General features: G+C 45.8%; 1 protein-coding gene across 1 annotated transcript in view; it reads left to right on the top strand.

The window, feature by feature from the left end:
- Positions 1-6,094: 6,094 nt before the first annotated feature.
- The window catches only part of FNDC1 (fibronectin type III domain containing 1), a 92,679-nt gene continuing 74,332 nt past the window's right edge, over positions 6,095-24,441 (top strand). The window contains exon 1 of the mRNA XM_012646808.1: positions 6,095-6,194. Coding sequence (XP_012502262.1) covers positions 6,095-6,194 — 100 coding nt within the window. The remainder of the gene's footprint in view (positions 6,195-24,441) is intronic.

The following is a 24,441-nucleotide window of genomic DNA, read 5'->3' on the forward strand; positions in this document are numbered from 1 at the left end:
TCCTCCTGGATGCCAGTGTCTGCAATTCTAAAGGACATAAGGAAAATAGACTTTGCTCCTCAAATGTTGCCCGAGAGATGCAGAAAATGGCCCTTTTTCTAAAGTCAGAAAATCTAAGTGTAAATAAAAGAGGCCCTTGTCCTAAATGCCTCCCTGCTGACATTTCGTTACTGCTAATTCCACATTGGAGAATACTCTTTGACCGGCCTGTAGTGCCAAGAGCACTGCATTTGCAAACGAAGTATCAAGGTTTGCTCCTAGCCGTGCTGTTTACTAAGTGTATAAACGTGGGCTGTGCACAGAACCTCACTTTCTACCTCTGTCAGATGGGCATAACAATGTGTCTCTCTCCTTGATGGTTCACGAGGATGAGTGAGATCATGCTTTGTGAATTGCAAAGCACCACGTACTTGGAGAGGAGTCCATGAAGCCTTGTTAGTCACTCATGCACATCTCAGTTAGAAGCGGGTGGTCAGAGCCTCGAAGGAGGTTTGACGGGTGTGTGGGAGGGGGTAGAGTACAAGAGGATATGGTGTGCGTTGTTAGGTGGCATGAGAGGGGGATGCCACCCTGGAGGAAAGGGGCTGGGGCCACCACAGGCAAACTCTACTTCATCACCTTCTCCAGGGCTGGTCACACTGGCAGGTCACACTACCAGCCAGGGGTGGGTGTTCTTTGGGAGAGAAGGATCTTGCTGGGCCTTTGTGTGGCTTGCCAGGGGACAGCCCACTGGACTGCTGGTAGCAAAGCCCCCGTTAGCTGTCAGCTGGTCCAGATGCCATTTCATAGGTGACCACGTCTGTGCCCCATGCATGGGCCAGGTACACCACTGGGGCTCATTTCAGGACTGCTGCACAAATGATGTCTTCCCATTTCAAGAGCGAGTGCCTTCGTGTCCTCATGCTGTCTGAGGCACGTGGGGCTAGCGTGGCACGCCCTGCACACGGCAGCGTGGACCCGGGAGGGCAGCTTTGTTTCCGACACGAGGCTGAGGCAGGAAAATGCAGCAGGGAAGGCAGCCAGACTATGTTTTCCTAGCACAATGCCCAGGCCAACTTTCAAAACTGCCAACGACAACCTGAAGACTGTACATTTGAGCTCTTGTTGTACCTGCATTTACTAACGCCTCCTCCCCAAACTGTGCTCTTTTTAATTCCACAGGATTAGGGTGAATCTACCCCTATGTCTGCCCATGGGATATGCACATAGGGCTAAAAACCTCCTTGGAGGGAAAGTAAAGTAAAGGAAGAGATGGGCGACATTTATAAAAATTCCCTTAAGCTTCATGGCCTGAATAGCACAGTGCTTGTCACACTGGGTTGTTGGGGGTTGTTTGCTTATTTAGTACATTTGATTGTGAGCTCTCGGAGACCAGGGCTGTCTGTGTCTTAGTCACATTAGTATGCCCCGGTCCTAGCACGTTACCTGCAACAAGAATAGGTGTTCAACAAAGCTTATATAAAGGAATAGATGAATGAATGGTTTGTCTTGATATAGCCCAGTCACATGCCCACTGAAAAGTGGTAGTTGGCAGAATTGCAATATCTGCTTCCATCTGTGGTACGAAGGCCTGATTTACCTGAGCCATGGGATAGGAAGTTGGAACACAGGTCTGTGGGCCTTTTTGTCACACCAACAGAAACATTCTCAGTTAGAACCCTTAACAATGCATATGCTAGGCTGGGTATGTGACATCTTGATTCTTTATGTTTCACTGATTCCCAGGAGATTTCTACAAAAGAATAGAATTGCCTTGGCACTGCCTTGCAGTGGAAGCAGGTCAGAGGCTCTGCGCAGAGGAAGCAGGTTTTGGGCACTAATGGCTCACAGCAGTTTTTTTAAGGAGCACCATTTCTTTCCTGCATCTTTCAAACCCTGAGAAGATAAATAATGTAACATTGAGGGCTTAAGCAATTGTCTGCTAAGAAGGATTGATCACCATTTGGATGATAAGGAAGTGCCTCTGATAAATGTGTACTGGACGTGGGGCGTGCAAACTGAGTTTTATTTGTACTCTCTGCCGCGATCTTGATGCTTTCATTGAAAATCTGAGAGAGAGGGACCTTCTGAGGTGTCTTCGTGCAGTGGAGAGAGATGTGCGGTCGGAGTCAGAAGCCTCAGGCAGGACTCAGGCTCGCCAGTTAGAGGGCCCAGGACACGCCACACAACCTCCTGGAACTTTGCTTTTCTCCCTGTAAAATCAGGATTGTGTCTCTAAAGTCGCTGTGAGAATCAGAACAAAAGGGATACTGCGCAAGGAAAGCTTAGTAAAGAATTATTTTATTTGATTGTCAGCTAGAAGCAATTTTTATCGTCCTTCTCCCAGGTCAAGGTGAAATTGAGATGGTAGAGTCTACTTTCCGACCTCTGTTTTTTCCCCTTTCCCTCTGTTTATGGAACTCTCCAGATCTGTTGTGCCTAGATGATTGCTCTCCCCACAGTTACTCCAAGCACTGTAGGTACACCCTCTCTTTCACTCTGCTTCCGTGTGGAGTCTTAAACGTCGTGTGCACGTCACTGTTGTGTAATGGATGTGCAATGTCCTGCTGTAGTCACAATATATAGATATATACAAACGTGGTGCTTAAAAAGGAATTAAAGAGCCATCTGAACCAAACCAAAGACTGAACAAGATTTGGCATCAGACGCGTAGTGTGAGGAATGCCCTTTCAAAACTCTACTTGAGTGAGTGCTGGGTGGTCATGCGAAGTTGGTTCTCATTTATTCACATGAAACACGAGAACAGCATTTTAATCTATGCTACCGTGTGACACAGGAATGTCATGACAGTGTGTGTATGGAGAGTGTTGAACTCCTTGGTTGTATGGTTAAGAAATAACTAGAACCAGTAATACCGTATGTGGAAACAGACTGATCCATAAAGCAAGAAGTAAACCCTAGAACTAAGTTGAGCGTAGGCTAGTAAAAGATCCCATTTTAATAGCTGATGTCTGTCTAGCCCCAGAGTGACCTCTGCTCTGTTTTGTTTTGATGAAAAAAATAGTAGCAATAGCCAAGAAATTAAGAAATTATGTGAGATAATGGTAAAATCTCTCAGTACAATAGCGACAACAAAGTGGACTCCAAACTGGAAGGAAGAAGACTTCAGTGTGCTTATATTTTCGAGATGACCACATCCAGGACAGCTGACTGTGATTCACAGTTTAGTTTATTTTGAGGTCTTTTAAACCTAAAAGTATGATTCTTTGGAAGTCTCCCTTAGGACATATTTGATTAAACACACATTCTCAAAGTTGTAATCAAATCAGAATCAAGGCTCATAACTGTCAGTAATTTCATTTAACATCTAACATCCCATGATGGATGGTTCTGATCTAGTTATCAGAACTCTAAAACTGGAAGTAATTTTGCATTGTGCTTCACTCTGAAACATCCACCTAAGAAAGTTGCTCTAACAAGTAACATTCGGGCGGGGTGTCGATAAATGCACACGCATCTCCTGAGGAAGGAGGGAAGGAAACCACCCTTTGATGAGCTTTCACCATGTGCTTCTACAGATTATGTGATGTGAAAACTTCATTAAAACTAAATTAAAGCGTGATCCTGAAATTACGAAAGTCCTAATGGAGAGTTAATGACCAGGGTGAGAATAGCGTGGCTTTGTGTGTTGCCAATTCTCTTTCTCCTTACATCCACTTAGTTGGAAAATTGTCCCATCTGTACCTTCAAGATATACCAGGATCTCATCAATTCTCATGCCCCATTGTTGTCTTTCAGGCCCAAGTACCAGTTCATCTCCCTGGGATGCTAAGAGCAACCTGTCTCCTCTGCACCCACACCTGCCCCAGAGTCAAAGCCTAAACCCCCTCAGCCTGCAAGGTCCTGACCGCTGCCCTCCTCCCTCCTCTTTACCTTACCTTCTGCTATTCCTCTGCTCTTAGTCACCGCTGACCCCCAGGGTCTAGAGCAGTGTTGGGCACATAGATTCACAATAAGGATTTGCCGAATGAACATATGGACGGCAATTAACTGGACATTACCATGCGCTTGGTACTGTGATGGTCTCTTTTGGGTGGCAGATAAGAACTAAAGATAAATCTTGGTTCTTGTCTTCTTAAGGACGGGGGAATGTACTAGCCAAGACAGGTGTGGCTTCCTTCTTTATCGCTGGTGTCCCTCCTGGCTGGAGCCAAAGCTGCAAGCCCGTCTTGGCTACTGTGTTGGTGTCCTCTGGCTGTTACAACAAATAACTGGGTGGCTTAAACAATAGAAATTTATTCTCTCACAGTCCTGGAGACCAGAAGTCTGAAATTAGTTCACTGGATCGAAGTCAGCCACAAGCTCTAGAGGAGAATCAGTCCTTGCCTTTTCATCCCCTGGGAGCTGCCAGCATCCCTGGACTTGTGGCCACATCACCCCCGTGTCCGGCTCCAGCCTCACATTGTGTGGTCAAATCTCCCTCTCCTCCTTCTTAGTATAAACATGATGGCATTTAGGGCCCACTCAGAAAATCCAGGATAATCTCCCTGTCTCAAAATGCCCCCCCCTCGCCAGCCCATACAAGATGACATTCACAGGGTACAGGGATTAGGACCGAGTATCTTCTGGGGGGCCGTGTTTCAGCCTGTCATGGCCACCATCCTTCCACATCCACGGATGACGGCAGAAAAGGGAGAAGACTTTTCCACAAGCTCCAGTTAGAAAAGTCTTGACTCTGAGTGACCTGCCTTGGCCGCTAGAGATTCCTGAGCCAATGGGGGAGTGGGGCTGTGGGAAGGAGGGGGCTGGGGGCTGTCGCTTGATTGGCATGGGGGAAGGGACTGCTATTCCCCAAAGAAGGGCAGGGTGGAGGCTGCTTGGTGGACAAAAGCCATCCCTCCATTAGATGGCACGTGGGGAAACACCATGGCATTAGGGAGCCATGTAACAAAGTGTGTATTTTCACGGTAAGATCTTGCAAACTCTGAGCGCCCTGGGAGCTCATGCAGCTTGCAAGATGAGCGAAGACGGAGCCCTTGCTGGGAACCAGGAGCACATTTTCCCAAAAGGAAGGCGGCAGGTTTATGTCTTTCCTGGAAGCTCAGATTGGGCAAGAGGCACAGGCCGGGGCTTAAGGGCATGGTTGTGTTGTTTTCGTTGTTTCGTTTCAGAAAGGAAACACTGTATTTCTAATTTCATGAGTTTACAATTCATTTGTCATTTTTTTTCCCACTCTGAGGAATGACACAAATCTGGTCAAGGTTTGGGTTGTCATGACGGAGAGCTGACTGAGTTCGGCAGGATCAGGTCTATGAGGACACCGGTCGCTGTCGCCTCCAGGGGCGCTCCGAGCCCGCGCGTTCCGGGCGGGAGCTGACCAAACGCGGGCCGCAACGAGCAATTGAGGCAGTGTTAAAATTACAGAAATGGGAGAAGCGAGGTCAGTTAGGTCCCTGGCCTGGATTATAAAGCGCGCTTAAAACTGTTTCCTTCTCAGCTAGTACCATGCGCCCCGCAGAAATGACCGCCAGGAGCGACAGTGTCTCAGGATCTTCTAAAAGCCCCTTTCCTGGGCGCGCCAGGTGCGTGGGAAGGACGGGGCTAGGCCGGGAACGACGGCGACGCGCAGAAGGAGTGCAGGGTCCCGGCCCGCGGACACGCGGTATTTATTTAAGGGCAAAGTGCATTCCTGGGCTTGGCAGCCACTGGGCTCATTTCCCCAGCCAGAAAATGAGAGGTTAGACAAGGGGACGAAATTCCCTGGTCCCGTGGCCTGGCACGGCGACCACTGAGTTGCCAGAACCTCCCAGTCGGGATCCGGGGCGCCTCGGACCCCTGCCCCACGCCCCGCCCCGGCCCCGGCCCCGGCCCCGGCCCCGGCCCCGGCCCCGGCCCCGGCCCTCCTCGGCCCCGCGCCGCCGCCGGCAGGGGGCGCCCGCGCGCGGCTAAAAGGCGCGGCGGGAGGTCGGCGGCCCCAGTGGCGGAGCGCAGCGGCCGGTGCGCGGCCGGGAGCGATCGCCGCGGGGCCGGGGCGCGGCGGGCACTGCGCAGAGCGCGCAGACCAGACGGACGGCGGCGGGGACCCGACGGCAGCGCCTCTGCACCCCCGACTCCGGCCCGCGTCCCCGGCCAGCCCCGCGCACCCGGGCTCCCGATGGCCCCCGAGGCCGGGGCGCCCCCGCGCCCGCTGCCCTGGGCGGCGCTGCTGCTCCTGGCCGCGCTGCTCCCCGTCGCCTCCTCGGCGGGGGCCCCAGGTACGCAGCGCCCGCCCGGCTGCCGGCTCTCGGCGCCCCGCTCGCCGCTTCTCTGCCCACCCGCCCGCTGCTCCGGGGACCGCCGCCCCGCTGTGGGGCGCGCGTCGTGTCACTAACCTGTGCGTCCTCCTCACCCGCGGGTCGGGGCGCGCGGTCTGGGCACAGCCGGCCCAGGGGCCCGCTGCGCCCCGGCTTTAGCTTTGCGGTCGAACGCCTTGGGGGCCGGAGGCTCGAGCCGTCTAACTGCCAGGGAGATTCAGGCAAAGAAAAAGAAGAAAACGAAAACTCTCAGCGTTGCGGGGGAGAAAATGCCTTTGGTGCCCAGAATTGCCCCGGGGGCGTAGGTGGCCATCCTCCTTTCTTCACGTTCACCTGTCCGGAGACAGGATGGCTGTTCGAGGGGGCACTAGGGAGAGCGGAGGGAGGCAGGGAAGCAGGACTGTTCTAGAAGGGCCCAGGGAAAGGCTGGAGCCGCCCCGGGGCCGTCGGGGTCTCTGCGCTCCAGGAGGAGCTGCGCTTTGGGAGATCTGCTCCAGGGAGCTGAAAGCCCGAGAGCCCCGGTGGGAACTTTCGAGCTGGGAGAAGACTTTTGTCTTGAGAGGAGGGAGAGGAAAGTGAGAAAGTCTTTTCCAGAGAAGCTCACCCTTCCCCATGGATGGCTCGGGTTGGAGCCGGGATGGATGCTTGCTTTGGGAGCAGTGCTTTCTAGAAAATGCTGCGCGCTCATCAGGTTTCTTGCATGTTTCCCGCAGAGAGAGACGAGTTTGCGGTGGGTTTTTCATCCCTATGCCTCTAACGGCCCTTGTTCCCACCTCCAGTGTGGGCATTTTCACACTTGAAACCGTGTGGCTTTTATTTATGTCATCGGCTCGTAGAAATGCAAGAAGTAAACGTTGTTGATACTGTCCACGTCCAGCTGTGTTAGAAAAATTCAGATGCTATTGCAGTGAGAGTTACTTGCTTTATGATGCTATTTAGTGTCCGTTTTGCTCTCTTACCACAAGGGTCAAGGGAGAAAAGTTGAGGGTCACATTGCTTTGCCACTTTTTGGTGGATATATGCCTAATGCTTGGTTCGCGTTTATGCCAAGTATTTCGATGGCTGTGCCACTTTTTAATAAAAGGCTGTGCCAGCAGTAGGGTCTTTTCCCCCCTGGTAGTGACCTCTAGGAAGGCATTCACTGAATATTTTGAACATTACTTGACAGGAATAAAACTATTTCAAAGTCTTCCAACTCCCCCACCCACAACTCCTGGCTTTTGTTTTTCTAAGTTAAAATTTTCTGAGTGTTGAAAGAGTTTTTGTTTCAGAAAACAGTCAGAAACTAGAGCCAGTGCTAAACTGGCTTGGTGGTGATTACAGCTTTATTCCTTTCGACTCCTCTGCCACCTGCAGATGGGTTACCCATGAGTGTCTGAAGGCAGGGTTGTTTGTGAGGCTCCCGGAATCCTGCCGAGTTCTGCGCCGTTCCTTCTTTTGCCTTCTGCTCTGTAGATCACAGAGCTGTGGAATGTCGGAGCCGGAATGCTTCCTGGCACTTCTCTCTGCTGTGTTGACGTGGGATCTGCAGTAAAATGATGACCAGACTAGAAATGGACAAAGGAGGACAAGCACATTTCAGAATGAGTATCTACCACATTTAAATAGAGAAACACACTTAGCAACCTGCGGATAGCTTCTAGTGCTGTGGAAAAAATCATGGGGCATGTAATTTATTTCATGGGCTCCTTCTGATGGCAACATTGTGGGCAGATTTCTCGCTTTCTCTGGTTGAAATAATGCAGGGACCAAGCAGGCTGCTTGTGTCAAGCCCTCCCAGCCTCCTACTCCTTTGGGGCCAAGACTCTCTGTCAGGAAATTGCCCAGGGCGGCATAATAGAGGCAGACACTGCACTGCAGCTCCAGAGGGGCTCTCCTAAAAGCAGAAGTGATTTGCAGGACACAGTGAAGTTCTAAATAAACCTTCAGCTTAGGGTCAATTAAAACACAAAAAATAAACAAGCATGCAATGCTCGACATCCCAATCCATCCCTACACTAGGCTGCTGTGCAAACATTAAAGTCATGATGGTGCTTGCCAGTCTGATATGATACATTTTTCTAAAAATCACACACATGCACACATTTACAGTGGCTATCTTAGGGTGCTCAGAGGTGATTTTTATTTTCTTCCTTAAAGATCCTTTCAGGGAATCTTTGAGGTCAAAACTATTTTCAAAGTAATATTAAGATGCTATTTGCCTTTTTCACTGTGTTAGCATTTACACTGAGGGTGCAGAAGCTTAGTGGGTAAACTGCTAGTGCCTTACCATGAAGCAAGGCAGGGACGCTGTAATGTGCTAGCAGCCATTGACTTTTTCTAGCCTTTGCAGTTAAAAAAAGATTTGCCAGTTTCAGTTAAGAATGTCCTTGATGCCACAGTAAAATGATTCATTTTACCAAATCTTTATGTCTTTGAATGCATGTCTTTTAAGTATTCTGTGTAAAGAAATGGGAAGGACACAGAGCACGTCTGCTGACTATCAGGCTTAATGGTAACCCCAAGAAAAGCACTTGTGTGATAGTTTGAGTTGAGAGTTGAACTAGCTGCTTTTTTTTTTAATGGAATGTGGTATTTACCAAAAAGAATGACTACAGAGAAACTATAATTATTTTGACTTGGGTATTTGGCAGACATTTTCTCAAAAATGAACAAAGGGAGCCAGCTACTTCTAGTAAAATAACTGCTGGTATTTCTTGCCAGTGACAAAATTTGAGCTTTCAAGAGAAAATTAGAATTTTGCCAAGTTGTTTCCACTACTATCAGCTTGAAAGCTTCCCGATACTTAAAACCTTTTCTAATGAGATAAATGGTGATAGAAATGAATGTGATTTATAAATATGGTATAAAATGTGTCAACATTTGGATGATCTCCCTAACCAAGTGAACCAATAAATCCAAATGGCCAGTGTATAGTGAGTGTTACAAAAATCTTGCATGAGTAAAAGATCCATTGAAAGTGCATGACAGCCCAATGGATTTTTAATGTAACAAAATGTGAAAAATTCGTGATATGATTTCAGAGTCTACAGTGGAACTAACCTTTAAGAAACTGCTACTTGATGAGTTTTGGTGTAGTATCAAAGATTTTCCAAAAATTTTTTTCCCTCCCCCAGGTTTTCCAAATTTATCCAAAAAGGCTATTGAAATACTTTTCCAACTACATATCTGTGTGAGGCTGGATTTTCTTCAACCAAAACAACATATTGCAATAGATTGAATGTATTAGTAGATTAGAGATCTGTTAGAGATTTGCCAAAACGTAAAAACAATGGTACTCTTCACACTATTTCTTTTTGTTTTGGAAACCAGTTTGCATAAAAATATGTTTTTTGTGCCAATATGTAATGGTTTATCATTTTAGAATGGATTAATAAACTTTTCTTAGTTTTAATTCCTAGAACAGTAGGCAAGACAGATAAAACCCACATAAACATAACCTCTGTGGGATCCTCGCAAATTTAAGAGTAGAAAAGAATCCAGAGACCAAGAAGTTTGAGAGCCATTGGTATATACGGAGGGAAGTAGGTTAAAAAAATCAAGATGCATGGGTTTGAGTGGCAGTGCTGTCAGGCACATACTGGGGACCTTTGGCTAGTCTCTGCTCTGGGACAGAGCAAGTGAATGGAGATTCCTTCCACCTTTCCAGTGGCCCAACCTGCCTCCAGCTCTGTAGAGTTTCCCTGATACTTTTGTCATCCTTGAGGGGAGGTGGTGAGCACAGTCTTTCCTTTTGTCTTGCAAATTGCAGCCCATCAAAGAGAGATGGAAGACCTGTTATGTTCATCAAGTGAGCACGAAATTCATTACTGTGGAATTAGAGGTTGTAGTAGGATTGCAGTGACAGTTTACATCCCTGGAAGGTTATCACCAGACAGTTCCAGAGCATTATCAATATGTCCTACCAAGATCATTCATATCTATTTAATGTATTTAAGTACTAAAGGCCCATTCCCTGAAAACAAGAGGCAAATGGGGTGGGGAGTGTGTTAGTTTCCTATTGCTGTTGTAACGAATTATCACATATTTATTGGCTTAAAACAACAACACAAATTTCTTATCATACAGTTCTTGAGGTCAGAAGTCTGAAATGGGTCTCACTGGCTAAAATCAAGGGCTGCCTTCCTTCTGGAGGCTGTGGGCGAGAATCAGTTTCCTTGCCATTTCCAGCTTCTAGAGGTGCCCACGTTGCTCGCTTGGGAGGACTTGCACAGGACATCTTTGGGGGACCATTATTCTGCCTACTTCAAGGGGTGAGGCTGGGGCGGGGACCCTAGAAGCAAAGGTTTCAGGACAGGCCCCATTGCCCTTGGCTGATTAAGGAGCAGACCTCTTTTCATTGTTTCCGTGGACCTTAGGGATTTCATGAGTTGTAATTAAACCTCTGTTATCAGGAGCTTTTTTATTTCAGTTGGAAAATGCAAGGTAGGACCGGGCGCGGTGGCTCACGCCTGTAGTCCTAGTACTCTGAGAGGCCGAGGCAGGAGGATCGCCTAAGCTCAGGAGTTTGAGACCAGCTGGAGCAAGAGGGAGACCTGTCTACTAAAAGCAGAAAAATTAGCTGTGATCGCTTGAGCCCCGGAGTTGGAGGTTGTGGTGAGCTACGATGAAACCACTGCGCTCTACCCCGGTGTGTGACAGACAGAGAGAAAGAGAGAGAGAGAGAGAGATGAGTATTTCAAAGTATGAAAGTAAAAGAGAGACTAGAATATGTGTGTGTATATATTTACTTGTAAATGCATAGGATATTTATATTAGGATACACATGAAACTGCAAACTTTGCTGGCTTTGGGGAGAACTAACTGGCTGGCTGGCTGGGGGATGGTGGTGACTATTGTTCCATCCATATCTTTTGCCAACTTTAGCGGATGTTAGAGCTTTTGGAGTCAGGGAGGTGTCCGTTATTCGCCTGAGTGAGCGTCCTCTCTTCCTTCCTCCTAGCAGTTATCCTTGTCTCCAGAAGACCTGCGCCTTCCTCCTGGCCCTGGCGCGCGGCCGCGCCGGCGCTCTGCGGCCCTTAGGGGGCGCTCAAGGCCTTCCGGAGGCGGCTCCGCCTCCTGCCGGCCCCTTCCCTGCAGGCCCGGGATGGAGAGAGGTCTTTGGCGGGAGCCTCGGCTTTAGAGATAAGGAAATTAGGACAAACCTTCAGTTCTCACGCATTGTTCCCTTGATGCTTGTCTTATGGCAGTTTTGCTACTCATTGGCGCTTCCTTCAGATACTGAGCTGGGAAGGACGCGCCACTGATAAGAGTCGGAAATGACCGACTGTTAGCAGCTTTCCGTGAAGCATTGATAGGAAAGGAAATTGAAGCCTAATCCTAAAGCCGGGGTCAGCAATGCGTTACCTGTTGGGGTGCCCCTGGCGCCTCTGCAGGCCCAGCTAGAGCTGCAGCAGCCGGAAGATGGGGTAAGAATAGGGGATTCTGGAGGGGGTGGCCCCAGTGCCTGCCTCCCTAACCCTGACTGTCCCCTCTCAGCCTCTCCCCTCCTCCCTCAGTGTTTATTTTTATATCAAGGGAGAATATTATAAATCATATCTAATTATTTAGAAATTATAAATAATATCTAATTATAATAGTTATATATAGTATTATTACTATAATTATAACAATGCTACACTTGAAATATAGCAAAATAATTTGAGAGCTGTTCATGTTGACTAGAAAAGAGATAATATATTTTTCTATTTATGTCTCCTATATGCAGAGGAAATTATGATTCAATTATGGCATTGTCATAATCTACACATAAGTCCGTTTTCATCTTTATGAGTTCTTAGATGTACATTTTTATTTCCTTTTAATAGTAACTGGCAATCTAAAGTGTGGTGGAGTTTGCCATTTCTCTGTATGTTATGTCATTTAATTTTCACAGCAACCTTGTGAGGTTGGTAATATCCTCATCTTACTAGTGTGGGAACTGAGTTCAGAGAGGCTAACTGGCTTCCCCAAAGTCCACGGTCCAGTACATGGTAGTCCTGGGATTTGGACCTCAACTTTCTGGATCCAAATCCCACACTGGCCCTGCAGATCACCCCAGCTCTTGTTGGTTTGAGTTCACTGTGTGGCCCTCGTTTACTTCTCCAGGCTGGGTGTGAGTGCCAGCACCCACATTTCTGTGTGCTCGGAACACCCATCTGAGTCTATTCTTGTAACATTGCCGTTGGCTGTTGAGAAATGATTCTCTCACACACAGAGATGTGGTGAACTCAAGTAGGGCTTAACTTAAGATGAAGTTGCAGTGAACCTATTCCCTGTTACAAAATGATTTTGCCTGTGGATACAAGCTAGGTCCTCACTGTGGGAAGCAGGCTTCACTCGGGGGTCCTGTTGAAACCTGCCCTGGCAGCTCCCGGAGGCCAGTGCTCTGTGTCTAACTCATTACATAAACCTTGCACGTTAAACACAGTGGCTTTGTGTGGGTGCTTGGTCCTGGTGATGGAAATCACAACTTCGAACCTGTCAGGAATATATTTTAACCAGAAGGCTCTCAGAAGTCCCACCACCTTGTGCTAAGATGTTCAGGTTTGTTTACTGGACCACATAAGTCAAAGAACAAAGCTGAGAAACATTCGTTGCTAATCTATGGGGTTGACACATTCCTGCCTCCCATGGCTGATACTATTAATAATGGCATTAAAGAGTCTTGAACTTTTCAGAAGAAATATGTCATTTAAATGCAGGGCTTTGTTATTTAGGGACTTTTTTTTATAGTGTCACATCTCTTCATCCAGTTTATTAGGTCTTGACTCAGCCACTGATTTGGCTGTGTGACTTTGGACAAGTCATAACTCTTCAGGCCTCAGTTTTCTTATCTGTAAAATGAGGGGATTGACCTAGGTATTGTTAAGGGCCCCTGCAGCTCTAACTCTGTGGCCCTCTCCATATGAAGAACGTCCATTCATTCAGTCAGCAAGTGTTAATACGTGTCAGATGCAGGATGCAGAATCAGATAAACGTAGTCCCTGCTGTCAGAGAAAGCACAGGCAGGGGAGTGGCGGGACGGGGAGGGAGAGCACAGATGGTGATATGTGGTAGGACAGAGTAGTACAGGCGCCTTGGGGGCGAATTAACTGGAAGGTCAAGGTGAGAAGGTGCCTGTTTCCCCGCAGTGAGGACCTAGCTCGCATCCACAGGCAAAATCTGTTTTGTAACAGGGGGTAGGTTCACTGTAATTTCATCGTAAGTTAAGTCCTACTTGAGTTCAACACAGCTCTGTTTGAGCTGGGCTTTGAATAGGCCATAGGCATCAGCTGGAGAAGGAAGACGAGAAAGGACATCTCAGGTAGAGGCACAGACATTCGGAGTTGGAGGCATAGGCCGCAGCCAGCTCAGGAAGCTCCTGAGTTTGACCTTAATCCAAAGTGTTGGTGACAGTTGGAGTGTCTGCACTGCACCACTCAGTGGGAGGCTGTGCAGGCAGCCGACTGGAGGGCCGCACTGGGCTCTGGCCAGATGGGACAGTTGATGCTTCCGTTCCTTGTGTTTGGGGGCTTCTTTTGTATTTGCTTGCTTACTTTGGGATTCGGGGGGTTTCTTGACTACAATATAGACTAAAAGTCAGCTACTAGCTACTGTCTTTACCTTTAGTTCCCTTATTTGAAGAATCTTCTTTGTTTCATGTTTTCCGAAATGGCTCATATATTCTAGAAAAATCTCACTTTGGAAAAGGTTCCAGGGTGCTGTGGGTCTCATACATTCAGATGTGAACAGTCCAGTAGTATTTATAATTAAGGTAAGAGTTCTGAACGGTGGAGTGCATTGGCTTTGAGGCCATGGGTGGGTCTGTGGGCAGAAGTGCAGTTTCCAAGTGAAGACCCTATGGGAGTAATTTTAGGAGTTCATTGGGAGGGGTGATAAGTAACTTGGATTAAAGAGGAAATCAATGGATATAATGTATTTAGACTTTTATGAAGTCTGCAAAGGGAGTGGAGATGAGCACGTGTTGCTCTAGCAGAAGTGTGGATAATGGGTCCCTTAAGCACCAGTGCTGTGGCTGGAGCCAGGTAGCATTTCATAAACAATCTGGGAAGGGCGTGCAGTGACAGCTCCTACTTTGTGATGTCCCACGTTTGTCTGGAGATGAAGTCTCACCGGCAGTCTCTCTCAGCAGAACTCACAGGGCTTGGTGGGGTGTGACAGGTGTGGACAGGGCAGAAGTGGTCATGTGTGGTCAGGTGTGGTGTCCCAGCAGCTCGGGAGAAGCCACCGCAGTCAGGCGGGACCTGGGGGCTCACCGTGAGCTGCCTTCTGAAGAACCAGATGTTTTGACAAAAAAGCTCCATGAAATTTGCTGCCCGCCCCGCCCCCCTACAGGCGAGTGCCCCGGGGGATGGCGGGAGAAGCGGCTGCTCACTGGGAAGCGCCTCATCCTTACGGTGTTTTATAAAATAAAATCCCCCTGCAGAGAAGGCTCAGCCTCCTCTGGTGGACGGTGCTAGTGATGAGGATGGACGTTCAGGTGTGCCTTTCGCAGAGAAGCCAGTATGGCTGCATCGATTGTATGTGGCTCAGTGTCAAAGCACGCGTTAAGTTATCCTTGCTCAGTAGCCAATTCTGGCATGCCTGTCCCCCCGCCCCCAAACCCCAGACATAAGGGTCAGGGTTTCAGACTTTACTATAGGCTTAAAAGCCTATTTTTCAAAAAATGATTTTTAAAAGTTTTTATTTTAGGATAGTTGTAGATCTGGTGTTTTAAACCTTTTGACATCTTTGAGGGGCTTCCTCAATATCAAAATTTTAAATTAAGTCTTTTTGACCTAGAATTAACTTTGGGATTTTCCTGTTGAACCCCTGGAGTACATCAAAGGATGCATTTCTCGTCTTACAGAGATATTATTGATTGATTAGGCTTCTTCATGGTATGGGAAACACTCTCAAATGGTAAATGATGCTAGATCTTCTTTAAATTACATTTATGGGTACGTTATTGATATGAATGTTTCGAAATTGTATATATTCACAGAAATCTAATATGTTGTCAGTCATAATTTCAGTTGTTAAGATATTGTATGCCACAAAAATAACCAAATTTCCTTGTTGATTGCTGATTATAGTGAATTTGCATCATATTTTTAACCCTTGCTCTTTTGTCCCTGTCATTCACAGTTATGATTAGTCTCTAAAGACATTTTCCATCAGATTCATGGAAAAGACTCTTAAATACAGGTTTCTAATAACTTTAAGGTCAAAGAACTAAAAACATTTTCAGAACTCTCATAAAGAAACTGATGAATTCATGAAACTACTAATCAAGATCAAACAAAACAAAAATTAATTACATGAGATTAAGTAACTGATAATGTTTTCTTGACTTTTACTTAAAACATTGTTGGTTCTTTACATAAGTATATTGTTTTCCGGATTTAAGGAGATTTTCTCTCTTAAGCTATCGATGGTTTATAGCAATTCGATGAAGTCTACATTTGTGAACAAAGGTGGAAACTTTTTCTCTCTATTTGATTTCTCCGTAATTTAGAAATTATTCATGAATATTCTTATGACAATATGGTTAAATACATACCTTCAGTAAAAATCTGTTCTCTCTTTATAACAGGATACAATTAGAAAATTGGCTATATCACCAAGGCTTTGACTGATACATCATATTCAAAATGTGCATAGAATGGCTGGCTTCAAGGGTCCCTCGTCTTAGAGCAAGTGAATAAAAGTTGTCACTTCCTGACAGGCCCAGAAACCTTAAGACTGCAGGGAAAATCTAAAGTCTGCCTTGGTTTGGCTTCCTAGCCTCAGGAGGTTTTTAAATCTAAGATTCCTATGTGATCAATGTAGAAAAAAAGTTATATTTCTAAAGAAAAATTATAATACACCTGCTATTAAATTGTAGTCCTGTGCCTATTTTTGAGTTCTTGTTATCTACCTATAGATTAGACTAGATCCTGAATTCTTCTAGATTCCACCAATCCAACTTTCTTCCATGAGATTATTGAACATGGGAACTACTCTGTTCCTGAAGCCCTATAAGCTAAAACTAAATAAATTTTAAGGGACAAGTCTCGTGCTGGCTGTATGGGCCACACCAAGAGTCGACCAAACTGCTCGGTGCTATAACCAGAGACATTCAGACGGCAAACCAGGGTGAAAAGTTGATGACTTTGTGCTGTAGACAGCTTTTCTCAAGACGCCGAAATAAGACTTCATATCATAATGAGACTCTTACCCCCTTAATGCTACCTTTTTCACTTGACACTTTAATGGCGTAATTAAAATTTCACATTCAGTAGCTGCTGCTGATAACGTGACAGAATCTGACCTAAGCTACCCTTTAGTCCACCTAGTAGGGACTTTGGTGACATCTGTAATACAACTGTTGCTCTTTCCCTGCTTTAGTTCAGCCCAGTCATGGCATAATTAAAATTGCTTTATATTATCTATTGGTTAAATAAGGAAATGTCTGTGCTATTGCAAATACTACATGCCTAATCTTGATAAATTCCTCTGGGGAAATTGAGACCCACATATAAAAAAATTAAAAAACGGACCACATGGCTACAAGAAGTCTCACCTAATTCCCCACAGGCATTTGATTTATTCAACTGGTTGTCTTTAAGCCTAGGTTGATGGCTCAAAATTATTATGCAAACTGAGTATCATTTTACTTTGTATATTCCTTTTTAAACTTTGTACCTGTTACTTCTTAAATTTCTGCAAAAGTACAACATCTAACAAGATAATGCTGGCCCAGTACTTTGAAATGATAGCCGATGCCTATGGAAGGGACGAAATTGAACTTAACAATGGACAGGCAGACTTAGCCTGACAGCCACTCCCTTCAAGCCTCTCTTGTTGCTCAAGTGTGGCTGAAAGTGTTTTGACACTGATTCCTGGCCACCAGTCCCTTCCCACTGACATGGGACCAGACTAGACCAAACCAGAACAGGTCCATCCTGAAACCGAGGGATAATCCAAACCTAAGGACAAGATGATTGATCAGTGATGCTTTCAAAGAAGGATCTTTATCAAAAAGGGGAAATGTGTAAGTCATCAGAATCAAAATGGAGTCACTTGTGTTAAAAACCCTGACAAATAGAGCCGGGAAAGCCATGAGGGGAGGGTTCTCATGCACAAATGTCTGATAACAAGAACTATCATAGAAGACTCTGCAAAAACCACGGCACAAAGGCCGTCGAAACCTTACACAGATAAAATACTTTTGCAAGGACATCTGTGCAGCAACTGCTTCTCCAACCTCAGAGTGGCATCTCCTTCTTTATTGATCCTTGTAGCCAAGACAAAATGTACCCTTCACCCAGTTTCCCCTAAAGGTGACATCTTGTATAACTGCCACGCAGCGTCCCAACTAGGAAAGTCGAGATGCGCATTTCCATGAGAAGGATCCTCGTGCTACCATATGTAGCCACATTCACCTTCCTTCCTGCCGTGCACCCCGACCACTATCTGTTCTCCCACTCTGTAATTTTGTCATTTCAAGTATGCCATATAAGTTGAATTGCACAATATGAAACCTTTTGAGATTGGTGAGAGCCTATTTTAAAAAAGTATTTATTTTGCTCATTCTGCTTGTGATCACTATGGTAAGCCTGCAAGTGTTTTAGTGTGAATGGAGGTATCATGGTATATAATTTGGCTTCTCAGGGAAGTGTCTCTACCACCCTGGTCCAAGCTATGTTACCCAGATTATTACAGGAACCTCTCTCTACTCTCACTGCTTCCACCCTTTCCCCTATACTCCGATCTCAGAACAACAGCTGCAATGACTCTCATGAGGCACGATGTCACAGAACCTTCCAGTAGCTTGCCATCTCCCTCAGATGCAAACCAAAGTCCTAACAAGTTTTCAAGACCATATGTGATCATTTCTAACCACTCCCTCCCTTGCTGTCAGCTCCAGCCTCTGGTCTCCTTGCTGGTCCTCTAATGTGTGAGACCCCTTCCAGCCTCGGTGCCTTTGCACCTGCTGTTCCCTTTGCCTGAACAACTTTTCATGAACATCTATGGGCTGATCACCCTATTCAAGTTCTTTATGCAGCATCTTCTCATGAGACCTTCCCTGAGCACCCCCTGCCTTTAACAGTGCAATCCTAACCCTACCCACCACCCACTCCCAGCATGTCTTATTCCTGCCTTATTTTTCTACACACCCTTATGACCACCTGGTATTTCATATATTTTTATGGTTTCTTTGATAATTGGCCGTCTTCTTCTGCTGGAATGTAAGGTCCACGAGGGCAGGACATCTTGCTGTTTTTATTCACTGCTGAATTCTCAGTGCCTAGAATGCTGTCTGCGAATAGTGGAAGCTCAGTGAGTGTTTGCTGAATGGGTGAATGTGCTCTCTCTGGCGTTAATTACATACAATGTGCACTAAATATATTTATGTATGTTGACCTGCCACCAGCATGATATGGGGGTGGCGATGAGTGTGGGACAGTCCCCTGCATCCCTCTCACCCTAACCGTGTGGTGTCAGCATGTGTGTTATTATGCGTGCTGGTTAGTATTGGAATTCCCATCTGCAGCTGGGGTGAAGAATTACATTTCCACAGGATGTTTGTGTCCTAGGGCTGTTGTGATAAAGTACCACAAACTGAGTGGCTTTAAACAACAAATTTATTCTCTCACAGTTCTGGAGGCTGGGAGTCTGAGATCTGCAGGGCAGACAGGGTCGGTCACGCTTTCTCTGAAGACTCAAGGAGAAGGTCTTTCCTCACCTCTTCCCAGCTTCTTGTGCTTTCCTGGGCTTTTGGACACATCGGTCCAACCTCTGCCTCTGTGAGATTTGGAGTTCTCCCTGTGTTGTCTTTTTATAAAGACACTAGTTCTATTGGACTTTCCAAGTTTTTATGTATCAAGGACTTTAAGGTATTTTTTGGAGGATTACAACGTAACCAGCAGCATATGGTGTGCTTACCAACATGGTTCCTTTGCAATAGGCAAGAGAGTTCATGCGGCGTCCAACGCTGGGACTAGGTGGGAGGTGGGAAGGCACGAGTCGCCTCGTTGCACTGTGTGTGCTGAACTGTCAACCCAGAGCTCCGAAGACATGAGGGCATTCGAATGGGCTTAATTCTAGGGTCAAGCCTGGCTAGGTCCTTCACTGATAAATACTAAGTAATTAGCTCACAGCTTCTGTGGACGAGGCACTGTGCTAGGCTCTGAGGCACAGGTGTCAGAGATTTACTAATGAAGTTGGGATCCATGTGATTTATAAATGACAATCAAATGTGATAAATATAGCAATATAGGATCATCTAGTACTTTCTAATCCACTTCTACTTGCCAGATGCAGTGTTTTGACATTGATGCACAGAGAATTGTAAGATCAGCGAGAGAAACCACGAAATTTGTCTGAGGACTTCTTTGACTGGCGGGCGCACTTTGGTGTTGACTCAATCTACATTTTTTTTTATTTAGTAAAATTTGAGATGTACCATTGCCTTTTTTTTTTCATTTTTCTTTCTAATTTAGATTGTATCCTCTAGTTGAGACGTCTAGGTGATGAGATGAGGGCAGCCTCGCTCTGCCACAGAATGTCCATGGGCCACGGGTCTGACAGCCTTTGACCTTTATTTTATGGAAGGCCGCTCCGTTCTTTTTCTCCTGTAACACGTGCCCTGGCCCCAGTGTGGTTTTTAATACCATTTTCCCCCCGACCCAACAATTTCCTTCTACTGTGATATTTTCATATAGACTGGAAGAACTGAAGCATCTTCTCGTGGATATTAATTCTCAGAACCATATAGTACCTACCGATACGCAAGCAAACCACGCCGAAAGCATGCCTCACCTTGGGCCGATCTTGTTTTCACAGCTGTACCATGACTACATTTTCCACTCTAACGCTAGGGAGGACGGAGCCAGGGAGACAAAACGCTGTATATCATCTGAATAGATTGTGTGTCGTTCTTGCAGAGCATGAGCGTTTTGACTTGGGGTCCATGGGATGAATTCCATGGAGTCCATTGGCACTCTGAAATTGTAGTGAGTTTTCATTATAGAAAACAATTCACAGCATTTTGAGGGGTAAAGAACAGGCTGAGTTGCAGCTGCCGAGAGGGCTTGGCTAAATGTCCTCTTGGAATTCAAGCCATGGAAAACAGTGGCCCAGGGCTCCCAAACATGGGGAAAATCTCTAGTCAAGGTTCTCCTTGAATTCTACCAGTGCCGTACTTTGTTCTCTGACCGTCCTGGCTGTGGGAGGACTTCCTTCTTCCACCCTCTGGGCCCTGACACTGTGTATTGTTGGTGGCACTCAGCTGATATCAAATGTCTGATCCCTTGCTCTGCTTTTCATGAGCCAAGACAGTGCTTCCCTTGGTAGATTGAGGACTGTTGCCTTTCTTGTATATCTTTCAATTAATTCATTTGTATTCTCAGGGCAGTGCCTTGCTTCATAGCCCTGTGTTGCTCAGTTGAATGGAATATTCATAGATGTTCACCTTTGAAGGTAGGGGAAACATTTTGAGATTTGACTCCATCTGTCTAGTCATGGAAAGTACCGAAGTGGATTTGCAATCGATAGGCAAATTGAAGAGGGGAAATTGAATCAGATTATCTAAGTTTCCTTCCAACTCTCAGTTCTAATTCAAATATATTAGCCAAGATTAGGGAACAGGAGGACGCAAACCCACTCCTGCTGTGTGAGGAGGGAGAGCTGGCCGAGCGCCAAGTGCTGGGAGTCATGCTAGCTCATTTCGTGTTGGGTTTTGATTGATGAGATCAGTCATTCTGTGGCTCTAATTCCTAGTATTGATATTATCTCTCATCTGTTGAGTGCTTTATGATTTTATTTCGTATTTTATTCTTGCATCAATCCTATGAGGTAGGTAGGGTAACTGTAGAAAAGGAACTAATTAAGTTTTATATTTGCAGAGAGATGCTTTAGTGGCATATTTGCTTTGTTTGGGGGCCTTGAATGGTAGTGGGTGATCTGGTTACAAGAGGAGAAAAATAGGCTCTTTTCAGCCTTGACTTGATAGTGAGGGACATTCCCTGTTTCTTGAAATCTCTCCTCTCCTGGCTTCCACGATGCAACTTGTGTCCTGGTTCTGCTCTTTCTCACTAATAATTTTAGGCTTAGAATGTCTTCTCATCCCCCAGTCATCCCTCAGGCATCTGTGTTCTTTGGGTCCCACGGGAGATGTCGAGTCCACAGCTGGACACACGGGCATGCAGAGGGGGAGCCAGGCTGGAGTTGTGAATTCAGAAGCCATCCGCACATGCGTGGTATTTGCAATCAGAGGACCAAATGTGCTAAGCTGGGGAGAGAGGGCAGAGGAGTGCAGTAGAGGAGAGGGAGAGCCAGGGGCTGGGCTCTGAAACACTCCAGCATTTAAGGTTCTGGCAAAGGAGGAGGAGTGGCAAGAGAGACCAAGAGGGAGAGGCCGATGATGTGGAGGAGAAGCCAGGGAGCGAGTGTCCTGGAAGCCGGTGGTCAGGGAGGATGGGAGAAGAGATGCCTCTAGGAGGAGAAGCAGTCATCTGTCATTGGAAATAGAGGAAGGTGAGGACCAAGAGATGAATGAGGATTTGGTATCTTCTTGACATCCAGAAGATCTCATTTGGTGCAGTGAGTTCATGTATCTCCATGACTTCAGCGGCCACTGGTGGCTTTCAGTTTTATGTCTTTGGTTCCAATTATTCTCCAGGTCTACATTTGCTGCTTTTGGTTGTAATTATAGCTGAGAGGCAACAAAGTGTGGTAGGAAGAGCGTGGTCTATGGTTTCAGATAGGTCTGAGTTTGACTGCTATCACTTACTAGCTATGTGCCTTTCAACAAATCACTTAACTTTCTGAGACTCAGTTTCCTTATTTATAAAAATGGGGATACCAGTGTTGTAATGGGGATAAATAGTTATGATCATGTAGAACTCTTTTTTAATCATTTCTGTATCCCTAGTTTCTAGCTTAGAATCTGATACATAGTAGGCACTTAATAAATATCTGTTGGAGTGAAATGGCTGGCACTAAGTATTCAACAAATGCTCATTTCCTTTCTTCTCCTTTGCTTACATGTTTTTCCTTTATCACAAATGTACCCACTGCAAAACTCAAATTCTGTGCTCATTAGGTGTGCTGTGTATTTTCCCTCCTTATGAGATTATTTGCTTGTATCTGTTCATAACCATTAAGTGAGTATCCGAAATATTGAAAAAATGCTCCCTTAGCAACCTAGATTGTCACCGGGGCTGGGTGGTGGCCAGCCTGGCTCTCTCGTCATGCCTGTCTCATCTACTCTGTTTCACAACTACCTCTCCACAATATTTCTTTGGCCTCTCATCTAAGGGTATTTTTCTGGGAGCTTTCTGAGTAATATGAGTGGTGATTTTGGGGACAGTAATGCCCAAGTATGTAACATAGTTAGACAATGACTTTTACATTTTGGGAAAAGGAATGAATTTTCAGGGAGTTTTTTTTTTTTGGCTGGTATGTCAAGCAGTTTATAGTAGGCTGAGTTTAAGCTGGACCAGCAAACAATGGTAATTCTTTAAGAAACTATTTCTTGGTCACAAATTGAATTTGAAGAATGTGCAAAAGATCCCACAGAAACCTGGAAAGTCCTGGTTTCCAGCTGGGTCTCCGACGCCTGTCGATTGCAAGCACGAGCCCTTTCCAGCTACAGCATCTGCTCTTCAGGGCCTTTTCCCCCTTATTGTTGTTACAAATAAATATACCTATGGAATCCCTCCACTTCCATTTTCCTAAACTGTTCTGGAAAACTGGTAGTTTATATGGGGAAAAAAAAATCTTATTTTTTTCTCTGAAACAGTAGCTTTTCCTTATACTTGTTCCTGAATAAAATGGCCAAGGACTTTAAAACCTCAAATCCTAATGATCAAATTTTGCCAGTTCTGCTGGTTAAGTCCATTCCAATTTCTGGCTGCATCGTTTTCTGGACAGATGAACTTGCTCAAGTCAATGGCATACTGACAAATAAGCATTCACATTGTTAAAATTAAATTCCCAGAGGGGATCACTTAAAACAGCAAACAGAAAGAAAATCAAAGTTAAAACAAAGCAGCTCTCCTTTAGAAATCAAGAGGAAAGGAGACTTAATTTTATGGATCCAGAAGTGACAACGTTAGGTAGCAATGGAGCCATGGATTGGGCTGCTGTCCACACATGTGACTGACTGTGGCTAAACACATGAGGGAATTCTTTATCTCGCTTACCAGTAAATCTGGGAGCAGAGAGACCGGGCCTGGCCCAGTGCTTTAACAAGGCTGTTGTGGACCAGGATCGTTCTGTTTTTCTGCTCTGGCCGTGTCATCGTTCTCAGGCTTGTCACTTCATGTTTCAAGATGGCGGCTGCATCTCTGAGTGTCATGTTGACATCCCAAGAGAAAAAAAAGGAGGAGGATACAAAAGTCCACGAGCACATAACAACAGAGACTTTAAAATGCTTTTTGTGAAAATGGCAGCAGTGACTTCTCCTATGTGTCGTCGGCTAGATCATACACATCCATCCTAGCTGCAAGGGAAGCTGGAAAGTCATGACCGAATGCTTAGGATTCCAGCCTCTGTAGTAGAAGAAGGTGAGGGAGAAAGAAGTTAGGAATGGCTTTTGGGTAGACAATCCACAGTGTCAACCACGGTGGTTTCCGAATTTGATGTAAGCTGCTAAACTGTTATCAGTTAGCTGGGAACCTTGGTTTGAATGGGACTAATAAAAATCCAGATGAAAAAGTCCCAGAAAGCATCTTGATGGAGAAGGCACATTTATTTTAGGAATACTCTCTGGGAAAACCACAGTCAGTCCCTGTTAGCTTGAGAATTTGATTTTAGTTTTGCCACTTGCTGTTTATTTTGAAATAGAATTGTTCCATTTCTGTGTTTTCCTGCTTTGCAGATCTTTTCCAAGTTGGGAGTGGGCTGGGGAAGGAGGGAGTGAAGTAGGGAGATGATGAAAGGGACTAATGTATGATAAACTATATTAACGAACATTCTTTCCCTTCACTCCGATTTTCCCCCAAATACAAATAAACAAACAACCTAGAATCTAAAACATTCTAGGCAGAGTTTGTCCATAAGGAGCCATTCACCCTGGTGGTAAGGGAGCACATCCCAATGCCGGCTTTATTTGCCAGTGTCGTGGGTCGTGCAGGTGGTCTCGGGTGGAGGTTGGGGGCCAACTCCTCCGGCAAGAGGATGAAGGGGAGAGAGAGCTGCCCAGGTGCAATGGGGGCTCTTTCCTTAGGAAGTGCCCGCATGCTGGCGGCACTGCCTG

The sequence above is a fragment of the Propithecus coquereli genome, unplaced genomic scaffold, assembly GCF_000956105.1.
Source record: "Propithecus coquereli isolate 6110/MARCELLA unplaced genomic scaffold, Pcoq_1.0 Scaffold25, whole genome shotgun sequence".
In the NCBI taxonomy this organism is placed as follows: Eukaryota; Metazoa; Chordata; class Mammalia; order Primates; family Indriidae; genus Propithecus; species Propithecus coquereli.